The sequence below is a fragment of the Onychostoma macrolepis genome, chromosome 09 (genome assembly GCF_012432095.1).
Source record: "Onychostoma macrolepis isolate SWU-2019 chromosome 09, ASM1243209v1, whole genome shotgun sequence".
Taxonomy (NCBI): domain Eukaryota; kingdom Metazoa; phylum Chordata; class Actinopteri; order Cypriniformes; family Cyprinidae; genus Onychostoma; species Onychostoma macrolepis.
In genome coordinates this window covers 7,917,261-7,940,542 of record NC_081163.1, presented here as the reverse complement: position 1 = coordinate 7,940,542, position 23,282 = coordinate 7,917,261, and the positions used below count along the sequence as shown (strand labels likewise).

Sequence of the window (23,282 nt, the reverse complement as noted above, 5' to 3'; positions counted from 1 at the left end):
CTTGCAAATCCATAAATGGCTATTACTTATAACATACTAACCTAAAACAGTCACAACTGCCTCACAACTGCTTCTTCCAGCATCATTTGAAATCTCAAAGATATATTCTCCAGCATCACTCTTCTCAGCAAAAATAATTTTTAATATGGAACTTTTATCGGTGCTCTGTACTTTGTACTTTTTGCTTGATGTCAGCTCTTTGCCATCCTTTAGCCATTTTGCTTTAAGAACTTTAGAACCAGAGTACCTGCATTCTAGAGTGGCAGGATCACCTACTGAAACACTGACAGACTTGGCTTGCTCTGTGATGTTTGCAGGCTCTGTGTACAGTAAAACATTTATGAATACATGCAAATAGAACTAAATCAAAAAGAGCTATATGGATATCATAACTAAAGATTAACATAACTTTATTAGAAACTGTGTAAAACGTCAATGAGAATAAAAACCATATTATAAATATGTAAATTAAAAATTACTACACACCTTTTACCACCAGTACTGCTGTACATTTCTGACTACCAGCTTCATTCTGAGCATGGCAAGTGTACTTTCCACCATGTTTTAACTGCACACTAGAAATGTATACCACTGCTGTCTGGTTCTCAAAAGATATCTGAACATCCCCAGATTCCTTGATCTCATGGTCATCTTTCATCCAAAAGACATTCATAGGCAATGACCCTTTCAAAACACACTGCAAGGAAACCTCACCACCAAGGAGGACATTTGTATTATCCATCTTCTGCACAAATGATGGTGGCTCTAATTGAAGAATATCAAATGTAAGATGTTGTTTTCACTGTTTACAAGCAACACTGTACCTTCACTTACATAAAAATCCATGAATGTAATGTTCTTACTAACCTTTCAGTTTAATATGAAAATCACAGGAGGTCTGCCCTACTTCATTTCCTACAGTGCACTGATATTTGCCAACATCGCCAGGTTCAAATTTCAAAATCTGAAGAGCTGCTACATCCTTTGTCAGGCTTATGATGTGCCTTCTATCATTTCGGATCTGCTTTGAGTCTTTGAAACAGGAAATCTCAAAGGGAGCTGAGCCTGATACAGTTCCTTCCAACAAAACATCTGTGCCTTTAACAATTTCTTTGGATTCAAACGGTTTCACAAATTCGGGAGGTTCTGAGATAAGAAAGCACAGAGAAGCTAATGAATTAACCAACAGAAAATGACTTTAATTACCTTAAAAAGGTAAGTAACTTCAAACAAACCTTTGACTGTAACCAAGCAACTGCATCTATCGCTGCCAGCTTCATTTGATGCTTGGCAGATATAATCTCCACTGTCTTCAACACAGCATTTGGAAATTTGTAGTGTAGCAACTGAGTCGATGAAGGCCATTTGGTATTTATCATTTGAGCTAACTTCAGTCTCATTTTTATACCATCTAATACTGATCTCTGGGCTGCCAGTGACTTTACATTCCAAAGTGGCAAGACTCCCATTCAGTACTAGTTTAGTCAAGTCAAGCTTCATTACAAATTTTGGAGGTTCTAAAACAAAGAGAATAACACAGTAAGATAAATTAACTGAATAATTATTCAGCAAAAATAACAGAAAAAACAATTCATCAAGAGTAAGAAAAAGCACCTTTCACGAATAAGGAAGCTGTGCATGAGACCTTTCCAGCATCATTAGAAACTTGGCAAGTGTATTCTGCAGACTGAGATGGCTTCACGGAGTGCAGCTCCAGTGAACTTGAGTTGGCTTCTTTTTTGATGAAGCAGGTTCCTCCAGTTAACATTTCTTTGTCTTCTTTGAACCACTTAATGATAAAAGGTGCTGTCCCAGTGAATGCAGCTGTTAGGACAACCGTAGTTCCTGGTAAAACATCTTGGCTTTGAGGTTTCAAAGAGAAGACTGGGGGTTCTAAAGTTAATTTGAACGGGGAAGAGATTATTTTAACAACCCAATTTCAAGTCAACAGCATAGAAATACAACAAACATTTTCAATTGATAAGATATGATTGATTATTCTAACCTTTAACAGAAACAGTTCCACTTGTTTCACTGTGTCCTGCAGCATTAGTTGCATGGCAGGTGAAAACCCCAGCATCTGATGTCTCTAAATCAGTAATTTTCAGTATTGCAGTGCTTTCCTGCATTTCTGTTCTATATTTTGTTCCAGTTGTAATGTCCTTTCCTTCTTTGAACCAAGATAATGTTATAGGTTGGGATCCTGACACTTTGCATTCCAACTGAATAGTGCCTCCAACATTACCATCTACCTTCTTAAGTATTTTTGTGAAAGTTGGGGGTATTATTTTATCTGCGCAACAGAAGTAAAACACCATTGTAAAAAAATATGAGCACACAAAAACAGAAAATGAAAGATAATTTTAAAAGAATAGCACTAACCAAGAACAAGAATTGAGCAAGAGCACTGCTCTTTTCCAACCCGATTAGAAACTTCAACTTTGTATTCACAGCTATCTCCCCTCTCTGCTGAGAGGATTTTCAAGGCTGCCACGTTATCTTTGAAAGAGATTTTGCATTTTCGACTTCCTGTAATCTCTTTGCCATCTCTGAACCATTTTATTTTGAGATCTGGACTTCCTGAAACTTTGCACTCGAGAGTTGCAGAGTCACTGGCAGTCACACTGATGGATGGCGGTTTCTCAACAAATCTAGCTGGTTCTTTAACAAACGTGAAATAAATCAATTAATTATTACCTCAATAATAACACTACTACTAATAAAAATGTTACAAAATACAATGCTAAATACAGTGATATGCTTAATGTGTTTAATTCTAACCTTGAACTGATACAGCGGCCTCGCATTTTTGTTTTCCAGCCTCATTTTCAGCTTGACAAGTATATTTCCCCCCATGGTCAATGGCCACATTTGCTATTGCCAGAATAGCAAGGTTGTTTGCAAAAGTCGTAGTAATATTAGGATCATCATCCCTGACTATCTCAGAATCTTTAAACCATTGAACTGTGATAGGAGCAGAACCCTTCAGAGTTCCCTGCAGTTTCACAGCGCTGCCTAAAACTGCAGTGGTGTTCTCAATCTTCTTTACAAACGATGGTGGTTCTGCATGAAAAAATGCATATTCATTTTCACATTAAATAAAAAAACAGTTTAGGCCATTAAAAAGGATTGTACCAACCTTTCAACTTGGCCACTGCTTTTGTAGTTATTTTACCAACATCATTAGAAATGCAACACTGGTAATCTCCAACATCTGCACTTTCAAATGATTTGATTTCCAAATATGCAACTGTCTCTTTTGAGACAATACTGTACTTCTTGTCAGAGGATACTGGGTTTTTATTCTTAAACCAGGTCACCTCAAATGGAGCAGTGCCTGTAACTTCACATTCAAGCTGGGCTGTGCAACCCTTGACTACCTCCACCATTTGCAACTCCTTTTTAAATGCAGGAGGTTCTAAGAACAATAAGAGCAATAACATTTAAGACGACTCTTCCATCTCAACATAATGAGCATTAATTCAGAATGTAAGAATCTTGAGAATTACCTTTTACAGTTACTTGAGAGCTGCAGCTTTCACAGCCAGCCTCATTCATCACTTCACAAGTGTAATTTCCACTGTCAGATTCAGATAAGTTAATAATCTCAAGAGTGGCTTGGCCGGCTTTGAAAGTTATTTTGTGTTTTTCAGAGGAACTAAGTGGTTTGTCATTCAAAAACCAAGTTACATGGAGTTCAGGCGATCCTTTGAGAGTGCACAACAGACGTGAAGACATTCCTTGTTTCCATAAGATCTTAGGCTCCAGCCTTTTAACAAAGACTGGAGGTTCTAAGGGTTAAAATGCAAAGGAAGAACAAGATTTTTGATTTGAAGAGAAAAAGACAAGTTAAGAAAAAGACAGCTTAATATAAATAAGAGACACGTGGAGTACAGTGAAAATAAACTGTAATACTTCATATGGCATATAAGAGCAGCATCAGCTGATGCTTAAGCTTTATCACCTCTGTCTAAGCAATGCAAATGCACACTGACAGAAATTAATACCCTGACATGCAGATTTGTGTCAAATACTGCATTTACAAAGGGTATTAATCTCAAAGTCTTACCTTGCACTGTCACACTAGAAGAGCAACTGCTGCTTCCTGCGTCATTGGCAGCAGTACAGGTATATGTACCTGTATCTTTGAGTTTAGCCTTTTGAATCTCAAGACAGGCTATTTTTTCCTCAAAAGCTAGTTTACAGTCCATTGTAGTATGGAGTTTCTTGCCATCTCTCATCCAGATGATGGAAACACCAATGTCTTCATCTACCTGACACTCAAGGCGTAGTGTGTTTCCCACAGCAATAGTGGTTAACGCAAAGCTCTTCACAAAGCTGGGTTTGTCTACAACCCTCAGTTCAGTGCAGCATGTAGCTGTACCAACACTGTTTGAAGCTTTGCAAAGGTATGTTCCCTGATCACTTTGTTGTAAATTCAAGATTTCAAGAAAATACTTGTTCTTGTCAGAGGACGCTTTGCAGTGATTGTCAAGTGAAATAGCAATATTGTCTTTATGCCAGAGAACATTCATTGGTTCAGAACCAGAAATAACACACTGAAATTTTGCTTGCTTGCCCACAAATAAAGTCATCGAATCGGGCTTTGATACAAATTCTGGTGGGAAAATCTCTATAAAAAGAAGATATCAATAAAAAGATATAAATAACTTTATCAAAAAAGCATCAAACACAAAGCATTTCAACTCCAAGGATAACTACTTCAAGAAGACCAACGGACAATAGGAAAGGTATATATTTCTTACCTGTCACACTTAGTTTAGCAGAGCAGCTGTCACTTCCATGGCGGTTTGAAGCTTTGCAGGTAAATTCTCCACTGTCAGCGACTGTTGGGCTAATCATCTCCAGAGATGAGGTGTGATGAAGACTGATAATCCTGCATTTGTCACTATGTCTGAGCTCAGAACCAGACTTGAACCACTTGAAGGTCACACCTGGAGCATCCTCAATCTCACATTCGAACTTTGCAGGACTGCCAACATTGACCTCCAGATTTTTTATTTTGTGCCTAAAAACAGGTGGCACTGAATCGTGCACAGAGATAAAAAGCAAATTAGTGCATTATATTTAACATGTTTTCAGACAAGTAATGAGTATGAACATGAAAAGCAGAAACCACTAATTGGCACTTTCAAACACCTGAAATATTCTACATAAACATTTTTTACAAAGTTTAGCAGATTAAGCGGTTAAACGTAAACATTCAAGTACATTTTTTTTATAGATATGGTATTTTCAAAAAGTGCCAATTTCTGTGGTCACTGTAATGGATCAGTAAAAAAATAAATAAATCAAAGAGTGACTGTGAAGAGTAATGGTGATCTCACTATGAGGAGGAAAAAACACTGAATAAAGAGTGAAATAATGACTTGACATCCTGGAATGCATGCAAAAAAAAAAAAGAAGAAAAAAAAGAAGATCAAATATGAGGTGCCCAATGGCTGATGAAGAAAACAACAATGGAGTATTTCATAACCAATTCCCAGAGATGAATAAAATAAAAAAAAAGTGGAAAATACTGCAGGAGTGAAGGAGGAGATGAACGTTGGAATGACACTGAAAGATCCAGCAGGTTAAGGGTTGATGTGAAGAAGTGAAGACATGCTAAAATTTCAGTGATGTAAAAATGGTGGCAAAATCACAGCATTGTGAAGAAGATCAGAGAGGAAGACATTAAGGTATCTTCATATGAAATACAAAGATCTGTTCTATTAGTTGGTGTGGAGAAAGCATATCTGATGAAGCGTGTCTATTTTAGCTATGAACGTCAAGAGTTAGTCATGTGGGATGGGATGGCATAATAATCCCGTAAATCCAACCTCTTGAGACCACAGTGAGGTGAGAGGACGTTGAGGTCTTGCCAGCATCACCTACAGCCTCACAGGTATATTCTCCTTGATGATCCTTCGTAACCTTGCTGATTACTAGTGTGTAAGTGTCGTGGTCTTTGGAACACTTGAACTCTTTGCCAGATTTAATTGATTTTCCATTAAAAAGCCAATTTACTTTCTTTACATGTCTAATAGTCAATGAGAATTTTGCCTCTGAATGTTCGTCTATTACAATATCCTCCAAGGAGCTTTCAAAAACTGGGTAACCCTCCTCTCTAACTTCTTCTTTCTCTAATTTCATAAATGCTTCAGTTATATATTCCTCCCTTTCCTCCCTCTGAAAGACGACTTCAGTCGACTGCTCGATTGGAACAGGCCTCAAAACAAGTTCAGTTATCATACCTACTGCCCCTACATCCCTCTCATGTTCTTTTACTGTCACAGATCTGGTTTCTTGTCGCTCAACTTGGATGGACTGTTGAATCTCAATTTTTGATTCACTTGTCATATGAACTGTTGACTGCTGCACAAAAGCTTGCTCTTTAGCTGTTACGGACTGAAAAGAGGCTTTTGCTTCAGTTTTCACAGTTGCAGACTGAGAAAATGGTGGAGTAAAAGGCTCAACATTTTCTGTCAATCTTACAATCTCTACCACAGGTGAAAGCATTTCTTTTGAAGAAGCCTTGGTAGCCTGTATTCTTTGGGGCCTGTCAATTTGCATTGTGCCTGGCTGCTCTGAGGTCATAACCTGTTGCTCTCGATAGACAATGGAGTAGAAGGCAGCTTGAAGTTCACTTCTGAGATCAGCAGTCTGGGGGTACTCTCCTTCAAAAGCAATTGTAATTTCAAGTGGGGCACTTGCACTTGTAATAAGATACGTGAACATGACATATTTGTGTTCTTTCTTTTCTTTTACCTCATGAATTTCTACAGCTCCTAAACTCTCAACTACATCCGCCAGGATCAATGGCTGGTCAAGTGCGACGGCAGCTGCAAGAGCACTTTTTAATTGGCGCTTAATGTCCAATGAATGTGGTTTTGGAGGCGAAATAACAAAAGTGAGCTCTTTGGGTAGAGTGTGGCTCTCCCTTGACTCTGACACTAAAAGAGTACCCATCTTCTGCTTACTGACAACTGCTGTGGATGTTTCAGATTTTGTAATATCCTGAGATAGCTCACCTTTGATTACACGCTTTTCTTCCATTAAAACTGACTGTCTAACAGACTGTCCTTCTTGAATTTGAACTGCGAAGTCTTGTTCGGTGGCCTCAAGAGCAATGCTACTCTCTGTCGAGATAGCCTTTTCTTCTACATAAATTAATTCAGATGGGATTTTGGGTTCGACTTCGCTTTTAGACACAAATTTCTCAATTGTTCCTATATTCTCTGTGTGCCCCTCCTCCATATCCTGACTCTCTGATACAGATGGCACATGCACAATATTCCAGTGATCTTCTTTCTGTACTAGGGCACGCTGCTGTTTAACATCGCTTACAAAAGGAGTTTCCTTCGGTAATGGCACAGGCTCTGAAATGACTTGAAGAATACTTTCAGGTTTGGGTTCTTTTCTGATTTCAGACTGCACACCTGTAACAGACACATCAAGATCTTTACAATAATCTGCTGTATGCTCTCTTTTCTCTTCTGTGCTTGCTGCATGATGACGGGCTTTTTCCTGTCTCTGTACTGCAATCTGTTCGTCTGGCTTTTCCATTGAGATTATCCCTTCTTTCATCAATGTGTTTTCTATATGAACTGCCTGAAGATGCAAAGGGGCAGGAGCTTCCTTACCAGGCTCAATGAACATTTTTGTTTCTTGTGCTGAAAACTGAGAAGACTCCTCACACGTCACCGTCTGTTGTAAATCCACTGACACTGTATGCTTAAGAACAGAACTTTTTTGAGCATCTGCTTTCTCTGGGCTTGGTTTCTCACTGCTGAACCTGCCTTCAGATGGAAGAATATCCTGATCTGTGATGACCTGTAAATGCAGAACTTGATCATCTTCTCTCTGGGACTGCACTGAAATGGCACTTTCTAAACCTGGGATCAAACTTGACTGATCAGCTTGGAGTTGATGCTTTTCCTCAGCAATAAGAGCGGATTTAAATACACTATCTTTGACTGAAGATGCTGTCTCTTCATCTGATTTCTGTATCAATAACCTCTGTTCTTTTGATAAAGTCTGAGCAGTTTCACTAACTGAAAGGACAACTGGTTTTACTGGTTCTTTCTTCACAGATGTCTGAAAGGTAGATTCTTGTGTTGGCAGTTCTTTAGCATGACCTTCTGTGATCTGTTGCTTCTCCGTTGAAATGGCACTGTATAGAATTTTAACTCCCTCTTTAACCTGGTAGCCCTTTTCCTGCTGAGTATGCGGTATAACCTGTGAATGTTCTTTAATAATTGGGAGTTTTGTCTCAACTTGGTGACTTGATATCGGATACTTGGGCTCAGGAGATGCCTTGATCTGTTCTGTTTCTCTGGTTGATAATGGCTCAGCTTTGACAATCGTCAGTGGAGTTACACTCTCAGTTATGGCAGACATTAACTGTGAGGGGTGCTCTTTTTCAATTTCTAGCTCTGTAACCTCAGGACTTTTGATTCGTTCAAAGTGTTGTTCTGTGAAGCCTTGGCGTTCTTGAACTGCTGAGGTCATAGTAGCCATCTGGAGCTGTTTCAAAGAGGTTGCTACCACTGGTTGTGGCTGGACTGAAGCAGATATGACTCTCTCTTGAACTTCATGAGACTGCAACACAGCAGCTTGATGAGTCACCTGCTCTTTGTGCATAGTTGCAATGGAAACATCCAAGTCATGCAAAGTGTCAACCTGCTCACTAGCTACCATTTGCCTATCTTCTGTGCCAATGGTATAAATTACCTGATGGTCTCCCTGCAAGCTAGCACCTGCCTGTCCAGGTAGGCTAACACTGTACAAGCGAGATTCGGTGGCTTCCTCTTTCATGGACACCTTGTAACTTTTTTGCTCTTGAACTAATTGCTGTTTATGAAATACAGAGACTTTTTTGTGGAATACTATCAGCTCAGCACTGCAGCTTGCCTCTCCAAATGGATTAACAGCCTTGCAAGTGTAGAGTCCGCTGTCTCTCTGTTGGATGTTATTCATGATAAGGAAGCCAGAGCCATCTGGGTTACTTACAACAGAACAGGTCTGGCTTGACTTCATTTGAGAATTACCCTTAAACCACTGAACATCAGGGAAAGGAGTACCAGTAACTCTATACTGAAACTTTACCTCGCTGCCCTCTGCACACTGCACAGGTTGGATTTGTGTGGTAAAGCATGGTGGTTGCCCTGGTAGTTTGAACATTCGTTCCACCCATTTTTCTGCCTCTGATAATTGACTTACACGTACCTTTAACATTGTCTTGCAGGTAGTTTGGCCAAACCTATTACTGGCGGTACAAGAGTACTCTCCCTCATACTCTTTTTTGACTTGGGTTATTATTAAAGTGTACTCATCTCTTTCTTCTACAAACTTATAAACTGTTGAAGAAGTGATAACTTTCCCATTGTGGAACCACTGAACTTTTGGCTTTGGAAAACCAGATAACGTGACAGTAAACCTAACTGACTCTCCAGCGGTAACTTCAGCAGGTGTAAGCTTGGACTGAAACACAGGTTTCTCTTTTTTCCTTTCCAAAGAACTAGAAAAACGCTTCTGCTCTGGCTTGAGTTCAAGTGTTTTTGATTTTTCAGGTAAATGTAGTGATGTGCTGTAGGTTTCTTCCTCTTCTTCGGTCTTCACAGTCAAACTAGAAAATTCTGTATGAAAATAATGGAATTAAAGATTCACCAACATATCCTCAGAAATCACAAAAAAGATAAAGATGGAGGTCATTCAGAATTTGTCAAGAAGCGGACACAACAATGCCCTTAAGAGATTAAAAAGAAAAAGAAAAAAAAAGCAAATAAACGTAAATGGTTTCATCATAATTTTATTTACTTTTCATGTAAACAGAACTACAATAAATGGGTAGAACACGACATTTGTGATTCAATGAAAATATGACGCACTGCTTTAGTTTTCTTTATTTCTATGCATAAAGGTTTGACTATCTATGCATTTGTCTCCCAAAATTAACAATAACTGATGAAACTGAAGGACACAGATACATGAACACACAAGCAAACTATAACTATCATCACTGTATATCATTGTATATCACTGTCTATTTTAACCTTTTTATTTACAAACTATTAAATCCTTAACCCAATAACCACTACTTTTAGAAAAAACATGATCAAACTATACAACAAAGATGTTTATTATTACCCTAAAACTCATTTACTAAAACTGTAAATGATGAACTTGAGCAAAGAAAATCTAGTCTCTCCAAACTATTTTAACCAAGTATTCAAATTATTTTTCATTACTTTTTTCTGATCACACTTGTAACATTAAGGAAAAAATAAATACACAGAAGGGGAAATTAATATTCATGCAATTTGAACTAAAACACTTTTGCCTTGAAAATTTTACTTTACTTTTATCTATTATAGTGGGCATGCACTGTCAAGAAATTTTATAAGCTCTTTGAAAACTGTGCTTGAAATTCACCTGAACTGTTGGCAGACATAAGCAAAGGTAACATATTTCATTTACAAAATGTGTCAATTCACCACCAAAAAGAAAGACCCAGGACACCACCCAAGAAACAAAAACAGAAGGAAACTAAAACCATCCCTACAGACTGGAACACTAATGTGAGTTAGTCAAAAGTAAATGAGGATCAAATCAGGTCTTTTCAATAAATTAAGGATCAATAATTAAAATATATACTACTGAACAACAATTCTGAATGCAGATTGAGCAAAAGTTTCTATACATAATTTCACAAAAATGTACAATTGTAATACATAAAAATGTGTACTACATTACATCTATTCAAAGTAAACAAAACAACAAACCTGTCTGACATTGTTTCATGAACAATGAACTTCTTAAACTGCTGTCAAACTAAAACACTTTTAACAACGAAGTTGTTTCGGTGTAACCAGCTTTGTTTTGTATAATACATTTGAATTCACCAGCATCACTGTGAGTTACATTTGTTATAAGCAGATTGAAATGCCCTGATGCTTTCTCCTGGATAATGTATCTAGCATTTTTTACTGGAGCACCATCTTTGTACCACTCTGCTGTAGGATTTGGTTTGCCGCTCACTAAGCACTGAAGCATTACAGGTGTACCTACAGCTGCAGTGACATTTTGCAGTGGGATTATACATTTTGGGGGGATTTCAGTGACCTGAAACTGAAAACTACATGTGTTTGTTGATTTGCCTTTAAATTCTATTTTGTCATCTTTCGAGGGTTCCGCAAAGACATCAAAATTAATACTAACATATTTTTCTCCTTGCTCACTTGTCTCATTATCAGTAACTGCAACCAGTCTGACAGCTTTCTGAGACTCATCGGATTCCTGTTGGAACTCAAATTCAAGCTCTATCTCTGATGTCTGTTCTCCATCAAATGATGAGTTTCCAACAACCAAGTCAAATTTCTGAGGCTGAACTTTTGCACTACCAAGAGAAACTGCAGTTAGTTCTCTTCCTCTTGTCTTGCCTGAGAATGACTGTGGATTCATAACCATAAGTGACGCCCTGCAAAGTGTTTCACCAACAACATTAATGGCTCTGCATGTAAATACGCCACTGTCATGTGTGTTGGCTTTGAGAATCTTCAAAAAATGATTATCACCATCTGAGCTACAGATGTACTTTTTCTTATCCATAGGAATCTTTACATTGCCTTTGTACCATGACACTATTGGTGAGGGAATGCCCATTAAGGAACATTCAAACATTACATTTGTGTTTTCAGGAGTTTCAATGTCATAAATTGGGTTTATAAAACGTGGAGGCATTTCTGTAACTTCAAAAGCTATTTTTAAATCATCACTTTCTTGTGTTAAAAAATCCACAGCCCCTTCCTCAAACATGCTTGGCAGAACATCAAGGGATATGATCATACTTTTGTTATCAGCTGTATACTCTGGAATGGTGACAATTTTTACCTGTTTTTCAAATTCTTTCACCTCATTCTCATCTAACTCAACCTCCAACAGGATTTCTTGAGGAGAGGGAGACCTTGACGGATCCTCATCCTCCTCAACATCAAACTCAATGACATGCTGATGGGTAACAGCAGGAGGGGGCAGCATTTGCCTTGCTTCCTGAGATATAACGACAACCAAAGCAACACTTTTTGCCTCACCAACATAATTAAGAGCCTCACAGATATATTCCCCTTGGTCAGCTTTTGTGATATTCCTAATTTCCAGAGCAATGTTATCACCATCTCTTTCAATACTAGTCCTCTCACCTGCCTTAAGCTCAGTTTTGTTTCTAAACCATTTCACTTCTGGAGTGGGTAGTCCAAATACTTCAGCACAGAACTGTAAGGAATCACCTTCAAAAACTCTTCTTTTTGTGAGTGGCTTAAGGAAAGCTGGAGGAATTCCCTGAACCTTTTCCTGAAGTGTCCCCAAGCCTAGTGAACCACGTCCTTCTGGAAGAATCATACCCTCGTCGATAGTAAACACAGGGGGAGTTGTTTCAATACCCTCATCATCTGGAGAACTGAGAAATTTGGCAGGGGAATAAAAATCTTCACTAGAGCTAGTTGAAGGTCTCTTGTGTTCCACAGGGGAAAACGGATACTCGCGGGGAGTCATGACACCCCCTGGAGTCTCTGAGGGGGTATGGAAAGATTCCGGTGACTTCTGAATTTGAGAAATTTCCGTGGATGAAGTGGGTGTGTAGAACTGTTCTATTTCTGCCATCTCTTCACTGATTGTGCTACCTACTTCTATAGACATTTCTGACTCTGGCGACAAAGGCCTTCCCCAATCAGTTGGTGGGTTATAGTAATCATAAACAGCACTAAAAGTTACTTCTTCTTCCTCAAGCTTGGAAACACCAACAACCCCTAGCCTAGCAGGTTTTTTCTGTTGCTGTCTCTGTGCTGGGTAAGGGTAATCTGCCGAGTCAAATTGCAATGCTCTGTCAACCTCAATTTTTGATTTTACACTAATAGATTTTGCTATATCTGTGGCTTCCATCCTATTATGCTTTACATCAACTGGACAGACGTTATCTTGTGGCATGTCCTCATCTTCTGCTCTCTGAATACTGATGGTGCCCATTTCCATTGACTGTGCCTTGGTATCAATGGAGTTATCAGTGCCACTTTGCCTAACACATACCTCCTGCGTAATTTTTGCTCAACTGTGCTGTCTGGAACTGGTTTAGGGCTAACAGAACTATATTTTGGGTTAATTGTCTTTGGTAATCTAGCCTGGGGTCTGACTAAAGTGGGAGATTGCTGGACCTCAGTAACATTTGCCAAAGAGACAAAATGTTGGGAGTCAAATAATTTTGGTTCTATAGAAGGCATTCTCATCTCTGACTTTCCTAAAGTATATTCTGTGTTGTCAAGAACTGCCTCTTTAACATCTGGCAGAGCTCTTAATGGGAAGGCCTTAGCTGCAGTAGGATCTTCCATCCTGTCCTCACTATAGAGAATTGAAGTTGTTTGTTCCTTTTCATATTGATCAGGCTCAATAGAAAACTCTGGAATGTCTTCTATAGGAAAAGATGGCTCATCCTTTGATTGTATTGTTGGCTCAACAGGCACATCTATGAAAGAAGTTGTTGCTTCAAATGCTTGTTTTAATTTTGATACTTTAACCTCTGCCCCAGACGACTGCAAACCACAGCCTGTTATTACAGGCATGTCTGAAGCAGGTTTCTTAATGCGCTTAATGAGTTTAGGAGCATCTGGCTGTGGGTAATGGGGATCAGCGGTTTTGCTAATATCTTGAAATCCAGCAGGACTGACTGAAGTGAAACATTCATAATGAAGAACATCCTCACTTGTTAGAGTAACATCTTTGGATGGTGTGGAAGAACTTGATAAAGTCTTTGTTCCAACTTTGGTGATTTCTGAAGATAAAGATCTAGTTTGGTTATCCACCTCTGACACGGCAATGGATGAAAATCCAGAGTCCAAAGTTGCAGAATCAAAAGACACATCAGCAACACTTTCGACCTGCCCACATTTGTTAGATGCAATACATCTATACGTTCCAGCATCAAGACAAGTAAAATTGTCAATAAAAAGCCTGTAGCATTTGTCTTGTACCTCATATATGTATTTACTGGTATTAGGATCAAGACAAATGTCATCATGGGACCAGATGGCCTCAGGTGTTGGTTCACCAATAATGATGCACTCAAGCATAGCAGTCTGTCCCTCTGAAGCACTAATGTTCTTTAGTTCTCTAACCACCTGGGGAGCTTCACGACCATCATCAAAAGAAAATGTGAACTTATGCTTCGTGGTTTGAGAGGTGCCATCATCAGCCGGAGACTCTGAGGTTTGTTTAACAGGCCCAAATGTGTTTTTAGCCTCATCAACAATCTCTAGCACTGGAGTTGGAGCAGTTATTCTGATCTCAACTGGTGAAGAGTGAATAGATGACTCTGAAGTTTGTGGTATGTGGATGACTGCCTGAGGAACCTGCAATGTGTATTTGCGGTCTATCTGAGGTTTTGTTAGTGACTTAAGTTCTTCCTCTATTATTTCTTCTTCAGTGAACACCGACTCCTCTGTTACTTTAACTTCCTGGGGAGGTCTTATCTCTGTCCTTGACGAAACATCTTCAGTTACTTTGAATATGCAACATGTACTTGCTTTTCCATGTTTGTTTGCAATATTACAAGTAAGCAGACCTTGATGGTCAATAGTTGGATAATAAATAGTCAGTGTCGATGAAGTTGTTTTGGTACGAACGTCAAAATCAGGGTCTCTCATTATAAGATGTCCATCTTTAAGCCATGAAACAGACGGTGGAGGATCTCCCTGGAATTGGCAACTTAGTTCATTCATTTCACCTCTCTTTACCTCAACCTCTGGAATTAACGTTTTCACAAACACAGGTGCTCCTGGTTTTACTACACTCGAAGAGATTTTCCCTGCAGTGGGAGTAACACTGGGGATTTCTTGTTTTGAGAGGGCTTTCTGTTGCTGTATTACATCAGGATCCTGTCTAGGCATTGTCACATCTTTAACATTACCATGATGCCGCTGAACTACATCCTCATTACCCAGATATTGGCTTTCAAAACATCCACTCACGTCTGTACTAATTTTATCAGTCACAAGCTGCTCAGGCTTTGTATATGACAGAGCTTTTCCTGTCGGTGAAGCTGTAGACGTCCACACTGTCTCTGGTTTTTCAACAGAAGACTGCACATGCTCTGCAATGGCCCAATTAGATTCTAATTCAACACTTTCTTCTTGCTCAATTGGAACATCCTGTTGCCATTTTTTAATACGCTTTGCTAGAGCCTCCTCCTCACTGACAAAGTACTCACTTTCAGTCCTTAACTTCTCACTATCAGCTTCAGAAAGAATTTGCTTATGTGTTTTAGACCTATCAGTTACATAGGACTGAGAAGAAACATCACTAAAGAACCTCTCCTTTGCTGTTCTCTGTGGTGACCTCCTATTCATCTCTTCCACCTCAACATCTTTATATGCTGCTCTTTCTAAAGCACTCTCTCTAACACCACCCCAGTCAGGATCCAGTTCAACAGCCTGCTCTTGCACTGTCAAAACATCTTGTTGCCATTTCATTATACGTTGGGTCAATGCATCTTTTTCACTGACAGGATCACCTTCACTTTTTAACTCATTTATTCTTTCTTGCGATAAATGTAATTCACTCTCACCTGAGCGTTCACATGAACGTTTTTCTTTGAATGAAGATCTTGAAGTCTTTGTAAATGAGGACTCCCTTTGAGCTTTTAAAGCTGCTGCTTCTTCATTTTCAACTTTACCCAAAGATTCATGAAAATAAGAGCCTTTTTTCTCTGACTTTTGGGGCACAACAGACTCAACTTGCACATCTTGTTGCCATTTTTGAATATGCTGAGCTAAGAACTGATCTTCACTCTCGAAGTGATCACCCTCCAAAACTTTCTCCATAGACATGGGTCTCTTTTCTAACTCTAGTAAAGAAGCCCTTTTACTTTCACGCTGCAGACCATCATCAGCAAGAAATTGTTCCTCCACTACCTTTGCTCTTGCACACTCTTGGTCTGCTGGATTCTCATGTGATGGACTGATCTCCTTTGTACAGCTGACTTGTTTGGAAGCTTGTCCTGTCTCTAACCACTGCAACACAAATGGTTCCTTTGCCTTGACCTGTGCTTCTTCATCCCACTGCACATCCTGTTGCCATTTTCGAATGCGTTGAGCTAAGAACTGATCTTCACTTTCTAAGCACTCACTCTCCTGGTTTTTCTCAAAGACGTTTTCTACAGACATAGCTCTCTGTTCTAATTTCTGTACAGGAGCCGTTTTACCTTCATCACCGAAAAATATTTCTTTCATTGGCTTCACTGCCTTGGCTCTTAAAGACTCTTTTTCTTGGGACCCCTCATGTGATTCACTTATCTCCTTTGTATTGCTTGCTTGTTTGGAAGCTTCTCCTGCCTCTAACCACTGCAACACAAATGGCTCTTTTGCCTTAGTCTGCACCTCATCATCCCACCGATCCAGGCTAGCATCATCTTTGTGCACTAAAATATCATATTCTATCTCCTTTCCTGATTTTTCTTTGGATGTGATACTTTGATCTATCTGTGCACCAGATACAACAACCCGAACGTCTTTTCTTAAAGTTTCTTCTAGAGGAAGTTCACCCTTCATTATTCGAAGTGCCCTAGATCTCGACTGGGGTTCAAAAGAGTGTCTGACTCTTCGCTCTGTTGATTGGGAGCTGAGTCCAGTAATTCTCTCCAGTCTACTCTGATATTCTGCTGAACCTCTACCACTTTCAAATTGCTCACCAGGGCGAACGACATGTTGAATTTCAGGCAAAGTAGATGGCTTGACTCTCAGTCTCTCAACATAATCTGTGTAACAAGGCTCACTTGTAACTGATTCCACTTCAAACTCAGATGAGGACATTGTAGATATAGAAAGTCTCTTTTTCTTTTTGACAGCCTTTTGCAAGAGACTGAGTTTTGCTTTAACCTCTCCATGAAGACTGTCTGTGTCACTAAATCTGTCGCTGTACCTATCACTACAACGGTCACTGAATTTATCACTAAACCTATCACTGTATCGGTCTCGACCTGTGAATCTGTCACAGTATATATCACTGTATCGATCACTGAACCTCTCGTATCTCTCATACATCGGAGCTGGAGAGCGTGCACGTTCGGATGCTGTCTCAAACTTGCTCTCTCTGTCTGTTCTCGATGGGGATGAAGTTCTAAAATACATTGTTCGGAAAAGAGTGGTTTTTGATCTATGACGTCCCTTTGTTTGTCCTTTGGTTGTTTTATCAAAAGGAGAACCAACACATCTCAGGTCGACTCTAAATTTTCTTTCTTTTGTTGAATCAGCTAATGAATCTGAGCTTGAGTGGGCTTTGTTTGAAGATCTAGAATGACTGAAATATGTAACATCTTGCTCTTCCCTCATTGATACAAGAAGTGATGCTGTGGTTTCAGCAGATCCTTCAGTGTTAATTGCCATGACTTTGTAACTGCCTGAATCTTTTTCCTTAATCCCTTCAATTGTTAAACTGGTTGCATGCATATGCATTTTACTCACTATATGTATTTTACGATGGTGCTCCTTCTGTATTTGTCTATTATTATGAAACCACAATATAGTTGGAGGTGGCATTGCAACTAGCTTGCACTTAAAAGCTGCAGTGTCACCCTCCACAACAGACTGAAATTTCAGCTTTTTGGTGAAGGAGGGTTTAATGTTTTCAGATGGGGCTACAAGACCTTGATCTAAACTTTCCTCTGGGTCTGAAAATGCACCACATTGTGGTCCTCCTTTTTCCAAGTGTTCAGCTCCTTCATTATAAAACAACTCTGGAAAAAAAGGAGACAAATTTCAACAAAATGCACAGTTTGCTAAAGAAACTGAAATATATTTCAAATAGAATATTAATAGATATATTAAAGCATGCATCAAGTCACAAAGCCATAAAAAAACAAATTCACTCACCATATTTGTTCGAATAAACGCAAGACTTGAGTCTTTATTAAAGATTCTGACACGAAAATCGCTTGATGTTTTGTTCCTTCTTCTGTGGACAGTTCTTCAAAGCATAAATTTCTTTCCAAAGCATTAATATGTATCCAAATAATACTGATCTGTTTCGCAAAAGAGCCTCTTACATATTTAACTTGGTGTATATATATATATATCCTAAAATATTCCTTACCTGACTTGCAGAATGATGAATAAACGCCCTTTCTAATCCTTAGAATGACGGAAATCTTTCATACATATAGAGAAACATCACTTCTCTATTGATAAAAAAAGAGTGTGTCATTAAAACAGCTCTAGATTTCTTTGAGAAGGCGTTTATTCGAACTAATATAGTTTACAGGTATAACCATGTTATTTTAAAAAGCAAACAACATTAATCACATACCGCTATCTGCAAGCCAGTCTAAGAAATATTTGCAGGAAGGTGTTCCAGATGCAAGAAACATAAGAAGCAATTAAAAGATGTGGCTACTTCCATATCTTTTAAAACAGAATTTCCTGTGGTCTGGAACTTTTTAAAGGACATTCATCCTGCACCTCTTATTTCTAAAACAACCAAGAAGTATCATATCCTTCATGCTTTTCAAAGGGGAATGGACAGATGCAAAATTTTGCAAAAGTGCTTCACAGCAAGCATTTTACCAATCAAATTGCTTGCTATCCAAAAACACTTGATTCCAACCATACACATATCCAACAGTAACATCTGAAAGTTGTTTCCATTAAAGAGGATTTGTTTGCATGCAATACAATATGCTCAGAAATGTTAAATTTTATAGTTTTACAGAGAGACATCATTATTAAAAAAGTTAATACTGTAAATAAGATCCTACCTTTGACCTCTTCCTCAATTTTTGCTTCAATCTCCTCTTGTACTTTTGCAACTGTAAAATAGAGTGATATGGATGAATTAATAACAAATGATTAACCAAATATGTCACCTACAACATGCTAAATCCAAGGAAAGGTCACTGTAGCAATAATCCAATCTGCATGTGAAACAAACGTAAAAATGTTAAAAAGAGGTGAAAAAGAAGTTTGAAAAGGCATGCATTTGCCAGCCCGTCACCAAGAGAGCACTGTATGACACAACTTCTTCAGCACCACTGATAAGGTTTCATAGAGTGGAGTTAGTGAAGGTGATCAGGAAATTCACTGAGAAATTCTTGAGGTTGATTGAGAGGCTTAAAAATAAAATAATGTGAATTAATTGTGATCTGTTAATCAAAAAACAAACTACTTTGATCTCAGTTACCTTCTTCAGTTACAGCAAGGCTGGCTGAGCAAGCTGCCTCTCCTGCGATATTGACTGCTTTGCAAGTGTACTGTCCAGCATGCTCAGAGAAAGTATCGACTATGATTAGCGTAGCAGTGTTTGTCATTTCATCAAAATGAAAGACAACATTTTTGGAAGGCTTTATAAACTGTTGGTTATGGAACCAACTTATCTCTGGTTTTGGCATGCCAGACACACAAGCATGGAATCTAGCCACTTCTCCGTGAGCCACCACACAGCTCACAATAGGCTGAATAAAAGTGGGCCTTTGGCCAATAGGTTCCTTCTGAGCAGTCATAATGCTTGTGAAAGGGCTGGATGTGGCTTGCAACTCAGACTCGGATGTATAGTCCGTAATTTGAGTTTGTCCTGAAAGGAAGTATTGATTTGTCCGCAACTAATTACTACAGTGCAACATTGAGGTTTGTTTGTTCAAAACTTGTTCTGTTTTCACATTTGGGTGGCATAATTGTTCTGTATTAACAGTAGGGCTGTTTCAGCTACTTTAGCATGATGTATCTCACGTTTTTCATAGTTAATACATTAATTCAGTTCCTTTTTTAAGGAAAGTAAAAAAAAATGTGAAAAAAAGGTCTACATTCAGCAGTTTGAGTGGATGACACTCATAGCAAACATTTATGCAACAGTGCATTTTACTCATTTCACTCAAAAAAAAAGAAAAGTTCTCACACTGTATCAAAATGCATAAGTAATGTAAACTGAAAAAATACAGTTCTCTGCTTGTTGTTGAATTAATCTAAACGAAATGCCAATATGTTTCAGAATTCACTGACAAACCAGTGTTCAGCTAGTCACTTGTGTGTTCATACTTCTAACTCGCTCTGAATTGTTCATTCAGTTTTTAAAAATTTAGTTTTGGTAATCATTGTTAGCTTTGACAGCCCTAATTAACAGACAAAACACCACCAATTGCATTATTAATCACTACAAAAAACATACATTATCACTGAAGCCATTATCATTTTTTTAATTAGTTTGCAATGCTTGGTTGGTAAGAAATTTTAACTCACCTTCCACTTTCAGTACAGCAGAACATGAGACCATTCCTGCGGAGTTACGAGCAACACATGTGTACTCGCCCTCATCCTCAGAATAAACTCTGGTGATCTCCAGCTGACAGTTTTCATCAAACTGAGAAACTCTGAATATATCAGAGTGCTTGATCTCCTTATCTTTGCAATACCAAGTAATCGTCAAATCTAAACAGGAGTAAATCAGAAGAACAAGCATAAGCCTAAGGTACAATTTACTATTTACTTGATCTCTATGTGCCAGCATATGGGATCTGCTCCAAAACCTACCAAGTAGGTCTGGGAGATATAATATCAAAAATGGTGTCTAATAAAGTGAATTAAAACTTTAGCAATTTAATCAATCTTTTAAAATCTAAGTCAAATGAAAATATAACAATTAGAGATGCACCGATTGACTGGCCAGTGATCGGAATCGGCCGATTTTTCGCATGACTGGCCCGAATCGGTGACCGGCCGGTCAGTCTCACTTCTTGCCAATTCTGAGCCAATCCTTTTATTGCCAGCGGCACAGGCAATGACGTCACAGCCACGCGCACACTCACAGTCGCATGTAAACCATGGTGTAAACACATCGTTTTGAGTGAGAATGATTCTAATTTTAATTGCATTCAATGTAAATAGCGACTAATAATGTATTTATGTGCCAGATGACAGATGCAAGTGCACAGCCTGAGTAAGTGTTTGAAAGAGACAGCACACACACAAAGTAACTCACAGACATTTATAGACGCATACTGCGGTAGAATTTTTTTTTTTTACAAAATATGATTTAAATAAGCAACACTATACGGCCATGATGTTTCCCCGAATATCAATATAACCACGACTGCAATGACACTGGTTTTATACAAAAGTATTTAAATAAACAAGAAGTTAAAATTAAGCGACTTAGATTTTAAACAAAATATTGACTGTTTTTGCTCCGTTTCGCTGACGAAAATAGTTCAGATCAAAGCCACAGCAGAACTGTTTCATGTCTCTGAGCAACACAGCGGTGTTTCGTTACTGAATGAATCCACGTTTTTGAACGAATCCAGTGAGTCAATGATTCAGTGGCCCATTCATAAGGACAGTCACTTGCCTTGCTATTTGAATAAATAGCCACCTACTGGTGGTTTAGTCATATTTAAAAGTATCATTGCATTTTTTTCAACATTTATTTGTATGTTTAAAAAAAATATGTAAAACATTAATCTTGTCAATAATAATAATCAAAATGAATTTGAAATTGCAGTGTAAATACATTTATGGCACCTCAGCTTCATCAAACTGTCTGTGTAAATGCTTCAGATGCAGCTTCTGTTTCCTCAGCAGTGGAAAGATAAGAGTTTGTTAATACTAATTTCATTTGAATGGTAACAACTCTACAGTTTCTTATTATGCTAACTGAATTAATTGAAACAAAGTAAGAATTTGATGTGACACATTTAATAAGGTTAGGGGGGAAAAAATGACCATTTATAAACTTAGTGGGAAATTACATGTGTTTTGTTACATACAGCAACTCATTTTAAGTTAACTTTTTCTTCCTCTTTCCAGTCACAGAGCACTTTATTTTGTGAGTTGCTTAAGTGAGAGAAAATCTGTAACTTAGTCCAGATTGGGGGAATTGTAATGTTTAATAATTTATTTTATTATGTAAATATTTTTTGCATTGAAATTTGCATAGATTTTTGTTTGTATATGGTGTCAGTTATAGTTATTAGAGAGAAAATCGGAATCGGCCAAGAAAATTGCAATCGGTGCATCTCTAATAACAATTAATTTGTAACAAGACGGTACATTTTTATTTTTTGTCAAGTAAGACAACAGAATGGTATAAATTAAAACATGGATGGAAAAATATCTTGGTTGTATGACATTGCTTAAAAATAATAATATTATTATTACTTTGACAAATCATAACAATTTATTGCAATCTCAGTGTGATTTCGTTTATTGCCCAGCCAACCTTTATTTTAAAGGATCATAAAAGTTCCCCCGATGTAAAGGCTATACAAAAAAGGAGGATTTTAATCATTCCGTCTCCAAAGACACCCAGTTTTAGCCAAATTCTTACATCGCATTGCATGTATCCAAGGTAAATGCAATCCTGTATTGTACTGCAAGCTCTGAGACTGTCTGCCTATGCAGAGCATTACAAATTTTTCATTCATAAGACTTAGGATGCTAGCAGACAAGGCAGATGCCCATGTAGACAATAAGCAGCTGACTAGGTTTGGAACAGAGTTAAGGTAACTGATCTCACCTTCCCCTGAGACACGGCACTGGAATCTAGCAGATTGTCCTTCACTGGCAGAAGTGTTGCGTATTGGTGTTATGACCACAGGAGGTGACAGTGGTGCTCCAGTGTCAGGGGAAACAACTTCTGGAACTGAGGAGTAAAAGGCATAGCAAAGCATAAGTAAATTACGTAAATAATTAATGTAATTTTTTTTTTTTTCATGTGTTTTTCTTTACCTTCCACATTAAGTGACGCAGAGCTTGTGGCTACTCCATAGTCATTCTTAGCTTCACAGGTGTACTGAGCTGCATCCTCTGGGAAGACTTCGATAAGCAGCAATGTGTGCTCATTTCCCTCCCTCAGGAACTTACACTTGAACCCAGAAGACAGGGCCTGAGAGTTCTTAAACCAGGATACCTGAGGCTGAGGAATTCCTGTCACTTCCACAGAGAAACGTGCAGGTTTTCCAGCTTCAACAGACAGGGGCTCCATATGCCTGATGATCTGAGGAGGCTCAGGGACTGAACAATGCAATAACATTGTATAAGAATAAATAATAGACATACAGAGACAAATAAGAACAACAAACTGAGAAACATTATATTCCATATAAGATATCAGCATAAAATACTTTATAAAAGTATTTTATGCAAGTAGTTTAGCATGGTAGATATGCCTTTATGATGGCCATTAAATGGCTTTTAATTGCATTTGTCAGCAAATAAATAATGGAAAAGTAATGCATCTTACCTATTTGACAAAGT

The 23,282-nt window shown here is 38.3% G+C and overlaps 2 protein-coding genes across 29 annotated transcripts in view; both read right to left on the bottom strand.

Moving 5' to 3' along the window:
- The window catches only part of ttn.2 (titin, tandem duplicate 2), a 163,328-nt gene that overhangs the window by 120,044 nt on the left and 20,002 nt on the right, over window positions 1–23,282 (bottom strand). For 19 of the 27 annotated variants that reach the window (XM_058786692.1, XM_058786704.1, XM_058786696.1 and 16 more), the window contains 18 exons: window positions 22,755–23,039; window positions 22,543–22,668; window positions 20,271–20,459; window positions 19,219–19,608; window positions 18,797–18,847; window positions 5,841–9,638; window positions 4,767–5,045; window positions 4,070–4,633; window positions 3,510–3,791; window positions 3,140–3,418; window positions 2,782–3,063; window positions 2,383–2,661; window positions 2,006–2,293; window positions 1,615–1,893; window positions 1,236–1,517; window positions 868–1,146; window positions 487–765; window positions 42–320 (listed from right to left, as the gene is read on the bottom strand). In XM_058786692.1, the coding sequence (XP_058642675.1) occupies window positions 42–320; window positions 487–765; window positions 868–1,146; window positions 1,236–1,517; window positions 1,615–1,893; window positions 2,006–2,293; window positions 2,383–2,661; window positions 2,782–3,063; window positions 3,140–3,418; window positions 3,510–3,791; window positions 4,070–4,633; window positions 4,767–5,045; window positions 5,841–9,638; window positions 18,797–18,847; window positions 19,219–19,608; window positions 20,271–20,459; window positions 22,543–22,668; window positions 22,755–23,039 (8,490 nt within the window). The remainder of the gene's footprint in view (window positions 1–41; window positions 321–486; window positions 766–867; window positions 1,147–1,235; window positions 1,518–1,614; window positions 1,894–2,005; window positions 2,294–2,382; window positions 2,662–2,781; window positions 3,064–3,139; window positions 3,419–3,509; window positions 3,792–4,069; window positions 4,634–4,766; window positions 5,046–5,840; window positions 9,639–18,796; window positions 18,848–19,218; window positions 19,609–20,270; window positions 20,460–22,542; window positions 22,669–22,754; window positions 23,040–23,282) is intronic. The other 8 variants (XM_058786712.1, XM_058786714.1, XM_058786718.1 and 5 more) reach the window with 5 other exon arrangements.
- On the bottom strand, window positions 12,817–18,785 carry LOC131546798 (titin homolog). 2 transcript variants are annotated; one of them, XM_058786775.1, is made up of 2 exons: window positions 17,916–18,785; window positions 12,817–17,779 (listed from the first exon to the last, which is right to left on the bottom strand). In XM_058786775.1, the coding sequence occupies exon 2, from the start codon at window positions 17,580–17,582 to the stop codon at window positions 12,951–12,953; it is 4,632 nt and encodes a 1,543-aa protein (XP_058642758.1). In that variant the 5' UTR covers window positions 17,583–17,779; window positions 17,916–18,785; the 3' UTR covers window positions 12,817–12,950. The 2 variants fall into 2 exon arrangements, with proteins under 2 accessions (XP_058642758.1, XP_058642757.1); XM_058786774.1 differs by having other exon boundaries at window positions 18,349–18,785.